Here is an 8,869-nt window from a genome sequence, read left to right on the forward strand (position 1 = left end):
GCCACCCCCGCTGCCAGCGCCCCATCCAGCGCCTCCCGCCCCTGACGCCCCTCTCCCTGTCTCCTGCATCCCCTCTACCCCTGCCCACAGACGCGCGTCCCTCTCCTGGTGCCCCTCTCCACGACTCCGCGCGTCTCTCCCGGTGCCCTCTCCCCGCGCCCCTCTCCGCCTTCACCGCTGTGGCCCCGCTCCCTGGGCTCCTTGCCCTTCCCCGCTGGGCACCTAGCCTTCTCGCGGCGTCACCCGAGCCCCCCACCTCGATCCGCGGCCCCCGCTCCCTCCGCCCTCTTCCCTCTCTCACTTCCCACGCCCCCTCTTCGCGCTCCTCTCTCCTCCCCTTGCCGCCCAGCCCTGGCTCTGGAGTTGGGGGAGAGCCCAGGGCTCCAGTCGCTCCGGAGGAGGCGTGAATCGCGCAGGGATTGACTAATTTGGGGTGGGGGGTGCGGTGGGCGATGGAGCAGCCTGAGGACATGGCGTCGCTGAGCGAGTTCGACTCCTTGGCGGGCAGCATCCCGGCCACCAAGGTGGAGATCACCGTGTCCTGCAGGTGAGCCTCCCGCTGGCCGGGTCCCCTCGCCCCCGGCTCTGGTCGCAGAGCCCCGAGGCCCCTGCCGCTTCGATCCTAAACCTCCGCGCGCCCCCTTGCCAGAGTGTCCTGGTCTCCAGGACTGCCCCCCTGCCGATCTGCCAAGAGCCCCTGTCCAGCTGCGGGTGGCGACCGCAGAATAGGAAGCCAGGCTGGGGTCATATCCCAGAAAGTTTGCGCTCCAGGCTGTTGCTTCGAGGAGCTACCAAGACACAGGAAGAGGGGGTCCAGGCACCCAAGTGGGGAGAGGCAGTTGGTAAAAGGCTGTACTATGGTCTCTGCTCAGGCTGTCTCTGATCACCTCATCCCTAAATCCCGAAGTGAGTAATATGCCCTCATCCCTCCCAGGCTTCTCCAGCCTCTCCCTTCTATGCCCTCCTCTCTTCTCTCTTTGCCCCTTTGCCCCATCATCCCGATCTCCCCTTACCGTTCTCCCCCACCCCACTGTCCTAGACTCTAGGATTTTAAAGCCTTCCTTCATCTCCATCAACAACGAAATCGACTCCTGGAAAAGGATCAGATTGACTCATTCATACTGAGGTGTGGATACATGATAACAACTTAAAGTGACACCATTAAAAAAATAACTTGGGTCAAAAATGTTAAGCCAAAGGAGTGGAACACTGATTGTGAAATTGTAGAGTCCAACAGAGGAGGAGGGGGAATATTTTTGTGGGCTACCACGCCCAAATCTTCACTCATGTCACACAGGGTTTGGGGGTAACTTCTCTGTCTAAGAACTGGCCCAGGTTCTCCTAGCTGGAGGGAAGGCTGCCCCAGGCAGTAAGAGGGTATGGGTGGCAAAGGGGGATTTTTCCCTAGTTCAGTCTCTCTGTGGCTGGCCTAGGATCATGTGCTACAACGCAAGCATCACCCACTTTGAGGTTCCCCCACAGATGCCATGCCCCCTACCCCAAATAACTGGCAGCCTTTCTAGAGCCCTGGCTGTGCCCTTGTTCCAAATCACCCATCTCATCCTCTTCCAGGCTGCCCCTCGGTCAGACCCTTCATGAGAGGTAACCTTGTTGCCCCCCAGCCTGTATTACAAAGTTGTGGCATTGATGAGGTGTAGGTAGAGCCAGAGAGGCTAGGCAGGGGCATGAAAGAGGGAAGGACTCAGGGTGACTTTCTCTTGAAGACTTGGAGGTAAGTGGGAGTGAAGGCTGATCTGGTTGAACGTAGCTGCCCCCCTAAGCCAGGCCCTCTGGGGGCTCCTGTAATAGCTCCCAGGTCCCATACACCATGCCTTCAGGATCATCTCCCAACGCCATTTGCATCTTGTCATTACTCTGCTGGGAGATTCTTGATGGCCCATTAGCTCCAGTCTCACTTCCTCAGCCGTCAAAAGCAGCACGGCCTCCCCTCCCTTATCCTGCACGCACATCCCTGCGCCTGGGGCTCCCTCCCAGCCTTCAATCATGCCTGTCGTCTTCAGTTGTCTTGGGATCCTTCCCACCTCCAAGCCTCTGAACAGCCCATTCCCCATCCAGATTTCACTCCTCCTTTATCTCTGCAAGTTCATGGCCCCCTCTCCCCGAAAAGCCTGGCTTCATGCTCCTCACTTCCAGGCATCCTCTCAACCATGAGGTACACAGCTCAAATCACTGTCTTCTGGGTCCCTTGGGCCCTAGGTACTCAGCCTGGGCCACAGGGTCACTCACATACTGAGGATGAAACCTCTTGAGACATCTCAGGTGTGCAGACGTCATCCCTCCCCTCTCAAAGCAACTGTGTAAGCATTTGAGGGCAGGGATTCCCACCCTGAGTCAGACCCATGCACCCTCTACTCCAGTGGAGAGGAAAGGAGATGGAGGGCAGATATTATGGCTTTGGAGTCAGACACCTTGAAACAGAATCTCTGCTTCACCACTTGGGGCAAACTTTAAGCCTCAGTTTCCCCCACTTGTCAGGTACAAACAATAAGCAGCATGTACTCATGGAGAAGCCTTGTTCACCAAGGTAGCTCGTGTGCTTAGAGCAATGCCTGGCACTGTGCCAAATACTGTTGGAATTAACTTGCAGGAGTAGAGGAGCATGAAGCACCTAGCAAGCTACTTTGCACTTGCTTGGCACACAGTAGGTGCTCGGTAAGGAGCTACAATGATCACCAGAAGGCGGTAGCACCTGGCCCCTCCTGTCTGCTTTCTGGAAGTAAAGATGTCCAAAGGACTCAAACCTCTTGCATAAGAGGCCTTCCTGGGGGATGTGGTTCTGGGGCTGACTCTGGGTCAGTTCCCTTTCGGGGGACATGATCCATGAGCTGAGGAAGACCCTGACCTGGGCCCTACTTATATTCTCCAGAAAACCAGAGGTGGGGGGAAATGGGTTTTGGTGGGGAGGGATGAAGAGGGAGCAGTCACTTAGAACAGAGGGGAGGTGAGAAAACAGTCTGGGTGGCCTTGAAATTGTAGATGCATCTCTTTGCCTCAGCCTGGCCCAACTATTCAGGTTCCAGAACAGAGAGAGAGGAGGAGGAAAAGGAGGAGGAGAGGAGCACAGGGAGGAGGAAGAGATGCAGAGAGTGGCTTTCTCCAGCATATTCTTCACTCCACGGTCACCAGTTAAAGAGTCAAGTACCTCCCCCCTGCACCCTGTGGTTAGTGCTATCAGGGCCCCAGGAGAGGATGTTCTGGGATGCTCTGCCTTGAGCATCTAAGTGACACCTGCTGGTGGGCACAGAACAGTAGGGCAGGCAGAGGGGCTGGCAGGGTGAGAACTCCAGAGGGTTTCAGGATAGGCAGCTGGGGTAGAGGGGCCAATGTTTCAGGGAAGATTATGAGTTGCCACCTCTGGCTCCCAGGAACACTTGTTTCCACTTGCCTTCCTCCTCATGAAGGGGCCTACCACTTCCTGCAGCCCCAGGAGCCCTCTGCTCTGTGCCTGGGGAAGGATCTAGCACCTGCTGTGCCCATCCTAGGGCTCAGCTAGCTAAGCAAAGTTGCCTGGCACAGGGGCACATCTGAGTCAGAGCACAGGGCCACCATGGGGCCAAGTCTTCACTGAAGGCAAATGACACTGTGGATGGACAGTTTTAGGCCCCTGATTCAGGTAAAGTACACGATACTCCCAAACAATTATTTTTACTGACTATAGTAAACTCAGGCCCCAAGATTAGAAAGCCTTTGGTTATTTGGCACAATGGTTATGAATGTGAGCCCTGGAATCTGTCTCCTTGGTTTCAAATCCCAGCTGTCTTCCTATGACCTTGGGTAAGCTACTTAAGCTGTCTATGCCTCAGTTTCCTCATCTGTAAAGGAAGTGTAATGATCCTTATCAGTTACGAGGCTTAAATGAATTAATCCATGAATAGCGATTGATGTTGTTGCTTATTTGACACCTGGAAGTTAATAAAAATTTGCCTTTATAGCTGCTTCCAGGGTCTGTGTGTGTCCTGGAAATCTGATCAATCTAGAGATTTTTTTTTTTTTTTTGAGACGGAGTTTTTGCTCTGTTACCCAGGCTAGAGTGCTAGAGCACAAAGGCGCTATCTCAGCTCACTGCAACCTCACCTTCTGGGTTCAAGCGATTCTCCTACCTCAGTCTCCTGAGTAACTGGAATTACAGGTGCCTGCCTCCACACAGGGCTAATTTTTGTATTTTTAGTACAGACCAGGTTTCACCATGTTGGCCAGGCTGGACTCGAACTCTTGACCTCAGGTTATCCACCCGCCTCAGCCTCCCAAAGTGCTAGGATTACAGGCGTGAGCCACTGTGCCCTGCCCATCTAGAGATTCTTAGGGGTTGTTTTGGGAGTGAGTAGGGCAGATGGTTTGTGGAACTAGATACCAGTAGACATTGTAAAAAATGTGACGTTAAAGACCCTCCTCCCTTGAGCCAAGAGCTCTTCCTTCCTCTGACGGCCTGTTCTAGACCCTTCCGGACTGTGCGAGCCATCCTGCAGAGTCAATCAAAACTTACCTGTCCGACGTTCCATTATCCAAAGGCCCCACTATTTTTCAGGTCTCCATGCAGGAATCTGGCCCAGCATGTTGGTTAGAAAGAATGATTTGCATTTTTTACATAACAAGAAACCTTTGCACTTGCGCAGGGTCCTGCTGGAGAAGCGATGCATAGTTCCACATCGTGGGTTCCCAAGACCCAAGGAAGATGGGGCGGGGCAAGCTGAAAGCAGCCGATTGCTTAGCCCTGCTGGCTGCCCTCTCCCCACCAGCTGGTATGGGGCTGGTGGGCAGCTGTTGTTCTGCCCCAGAGATATTGTTTTCTGCTCTCTGTTCGGGTTGGCGTTTTGCTGCCCTGGAGCCCGAGAGGCAGCCCGGCTCAGGAGCTGTGCCCTGCGCCTCTTAGGAGGGGTGTGAATAGCTCTGAGCGCTTTCTTCTGACAGGCAGGGAGAGGGTGGTTTGGGGGAGGGAGGAGCCTGGGGGAGTGCAGCAGCTGTCAAAGCCAGTGCTAGGAAAAGAAGTCCACTTAGCCACTGAATACACCAAGGTACTCAGGTCAGTGGAGCTAGGGGAATAATAACAGCGGCATTTACTGAATGCCTACTGCATGCTAGGCACTTTACATTGTATTAGGCTGAACCGTATGCAATTTCTACACTCAACTTTTTTATTTTATTTTATCTTTTTTGAGATGGAGTCTTGTTCTGTCACCCAGGCTAGAGTACAGTGGCCCAATCTCTGCTCACTGCAACCTCTGCCTACCGGGTTCAAGCGATTCTCCTGCCTCAGCCTCTTGAGTAGCTGGGATTATAGGCATGCACCATCATGCCCGGCTGATTTTTGTATTTTTACTGGAGACAGAGTTTCACCACTTTGGTCAGGTTGATCTCAAACTGCTGACCTCAGGTAATCCGCCCGCCTCGGCCTTCCAAAGTGCTGGGATTACAGGCATGAGCCACCACACCCAGTCGATCTGTTTTTAACCTATTCAAATAAATAACACCATTTGTTTTTCTTTTTTTTTCTTTCCTTCCTTCTTTTTTTTTTTTTTTTTTTTTGAGATAAGTCTCTGTCGCCCAAGCTGGAATGCAGTGGTAGTGGTAGAGTCATAGCTCAATGCAGTCTCCAACTCCTGGGCTCGAGTGATCCTCCTGCCTTAGCCTCCTGAGTTGCCAGGACTACAGGCACACACACCACCACACCTAGCTAATTTTTAATTTAAAAATTTATTTTTATTTTTTAATTTTTTTGTAGAGGTGAGGTCATACTCAGTTGCCCAGGCTGATTGGCTGATCTCAAACTCCTGATCTGAAGCAGTCCTCCAGCCTGTGCCTCTCAAGTGCTGAGATTAGGTGTGAGCCACTGCACCTGGCCTCACATAATACTTTTACATAATCCAAACTAAGATTATTATATTAGTTCTCAGTTGCTACGTGACAAATTACCACAAACCTAGTGGCTTCGAACTACAGCCATTTCTCATTTCCTAGTTTGTGTAGGTCAGAAGTCCAGGCATGACATAAAGTGGCTTTTCTGCTCAGGGTCTCACTAGGCTGGAATCAAGGCATTGGCAGGGCTGTGGTCTTATCCAAGGCTCTGAGTCCTCTTCCAAGCTCACTAGTGGGTGTCAGAATTCAATTTCTTGCAGCAGAGAGATTAAAGTTCTGTTTTCTTTCTGGTTATTGGACCAGAGTGACTCTTGGCTCCTAGAGGCTGCCCCCAGGCCCTTGCCACACGGCCCCCTCACAGTATGGCAGCTCACTTCTTCAAGGCCAGCAGGAGAATCTCTCCCTAAACTGCTATGACAGGGTCTTATGTAAAGTAACTGTAATCACAAGAGTGAATATCTGATCACCTTTGTTATACAGCATAACCCAATTGCCTGAGTGACTAACCTATCATACTCCCAGGTCCCGCCACCTCTCAAGGTGAGGAGATTATACAGACGTGTGTGCCAGGAGACTGGAATCTTGGAGGCCATCTTATATTTCTGGCAATCACAATTGCTATGTCTTTTAAACTAGGATTGATAGATAGTAGTATTTTCTCTTTTTGTTGATTAGGAATTTGAGGCTCAGAGAGGTTAAGAGACCTGCCCAAGGTTATGCAGTGAGTACATTTTGGAGAGAGGGATCCAAATCCTATTCCCTCAGACTTCAAGACCTTGAGGGCTTCTTGAGATTGGAGGCTGCGTTCTCCAGGAGGATGGTGGTGGAGGCCTGAGTACCAACTGTGGTAGGTGTGACCAAAAGGTAGGCACTCTCTCCCCGGGGATGGGAGAGGCCTTCCTTGCTAACAGATGCCTCTGGTTCTGAGCAGCAAACCAGAGAGAGTCACAGGATGGAAGTCAGCCTTCAGTGCCATCCAGACCACACAGTAATAGCTTACCATCCCTCCTCTCCCAGCTCACAGTTCACCCTGTTCAGACTCAAGGTGATCACTGGAGATGTTCTACTCTTGGGAAGAAAGGGTAGGGAGGAGGCTGGGGAATTAGGCTGGAAAACTCTGGGGCAAAGAGGAGTCAGGCTTGGGTAGGAATGATTCAGATGTAGGTAACAGAAAATCTGACTAATGGTGGCTTAAACCTGAAAGGCATTTATTTTTCTCAGATCATAGTGAGTCTGGAGGTAGGTTATATCAGGGCTACTTTGTCAGCTCACTTTATCATCAAGGACCCTGTTGTCTTTCTGTTTTGCTATCACCTTAGCAGTAGGCCTCATTGTTACAAAATGGCTGCATCTGCTTCAGACATCATAACTGCATCCAAAGATAGGAAGCTAGGCACGAGGCCAGAGTCCTTTCTCTGAAAAGTTCTTTTTACCGGGAAAGTACAATCCTTTCCAAAATCTCTCAACAAACTTTCCTTTCTATTTCAGGGGCCAAAGCTGGGTCTCATGTGCACTCCTAGACTAGGGACAGGGGCCATCTTCCTGGATTTCAGGGAGTTGTCATCAGATCTAAACAATGTGCATTCTGTCAGCAGGAAGAGAGTGGGCAATGTTTGCCGGATGGGCAACCATGGCATCTTCAGGGCCATTTGGAAACCAGGAGGCTTTCCAAGAGCCTAGAATTTGCATCTCTGTGGCCTGCTCCTCAGGGTTTCCTATAGTCAATGGATGGTGGACAGTATTAGGTGACTGATTCTCCAAGCACCACTTGGCTGGACCCATGACTGCCTCTCTTTCTGCCAGTTTGCCAGCCAAGAATAAAAAGGCTTAGTATGATTTCAAAACATTGCAAGGTTCCCTAAGGTCTCTTCTGCTGGCCTCACACAGACCTCACAGTAGCAACAGGACAGCTTTATACCTTAGGGTATGCAAGAATCCTGACCAGGACACTGAAAGTCTGTGCCACTCCTGGCTTATCTTCTCTGGGATCCTGGCCAGATGGTTTAAGTTCTCCAACCTCAGTTTCTCCATTTGTAAACTGGTGAAAAATACTGGTCCCGTCCACATCCTCTGTCTTCATTGTTCTCAAGACTAAAGAGATTAAGTCTGTGACATTCTATATAAACTGCAACGTGCTAAATCAGCTTAATTGTGGTAATAGGTACCAATAACTGAACACTACTGACACATTCATTTATTTGATAATTGATATTGATCTTCATTTGCTATTGAGAAGCTTTTTTGTTTTTTTGAGATGGAGTCTTGCTCTGTCACCCCTCCCTGGCCAACATGGTGAAACCCCGTTTCTACTAAAAATACAAAAATTAGCCAGGCGTGGTGGCGGGTGCCTGTAATCCCAGCTACTCGAGAGGCTGAGGCAGGAGAATCGCTTGAACCTGAGAGGTGGAGGTTGCAATGAGCTGAGATTGCACCACTGCACTCCAACCTGGGTAACAGAGCAAGACTCTGTCTCAAAATAAAAAATAAAAAGAGTCCGGGTGTGGTGGCTCTAGCCTGTAATCCCGGCACTTTGGGAGGCCAAGGTGGGCAGATCACTTGAGATCAGGAGCTCGAGACCAGCCTGGCCAACATGGTGAAATCCCATCTCTACAAAAAATACAAAAATTAGCCGGATGTGGTGGCATGCGCCTATAATCCCAGCTATTCTGGAGGCTGAGGCAGGAGAATAGCTTGAACCCGGGAGGCAGAGGTTGCAGTGAGCTGAGATTGCACCACTGCACTCCAGCCTGGGCCACAGAGCGAGATTCCTTCTCAAAATAAATAAATAAATAAATAAATAGAATTCTGGTCGTCATGAAGAGAAGGGACTGGTGAAGGGTAGAGAGAGGCAGGCATGGAAGCGCGTTGCTAGGCAGAAGACTACTGAGGCCTCCAAGTGAGAGATGATACTGATGGTGGCATGGGGAGGAGTGAACAGATTTGGGGTATATTTTGTTTTTTTTTTTTTCTTTTTTCTTTTTGAGGCGGAGTCTTG

The 8,869-nt window shown here is 50.8% G+C and overlaps 1 protein-coding gene across 2 annotated transcripts in view; it reads left to right on the forward strand.

Annotated features, from left to right (window-relative positions):
- Nucleotides 1-8,869, forward strand: part of CPNE5 (copine V) — a 98,520-nt gene continuing 89,651 nt past the window's right edge. The window contains exon 1 of one of the 2 annotated variants that reach the window (XM_011945321.1): nt 1-547. In XM_011945321.1, the coding sequence (XP_011800711.1) occupies nt 453-547 (95 nt within the window). In that variant the 5' untranslated portion in view covers nt 1-452. The remainder of the gene's footprint in view (nt 548-8,869) is intronic. The other variant, XM_011945320.1, reaches the window with a different exon arrangement.

Source organism: Colobus angolensis, unplaced genomic scaffold, assembly GCF_000951035.1.
Source record: "Colobus angolensis palliatus isolate OR3802 unplaced genomic scaffold, Cang.pa_1.0 Scaffold24, whole genome shotgun sequence".
NCBI lineage: Eukaryota > Metazoa > Chordata > Mammalia > Primates > Cercopithecidae > Colobus > Colobus angolensis.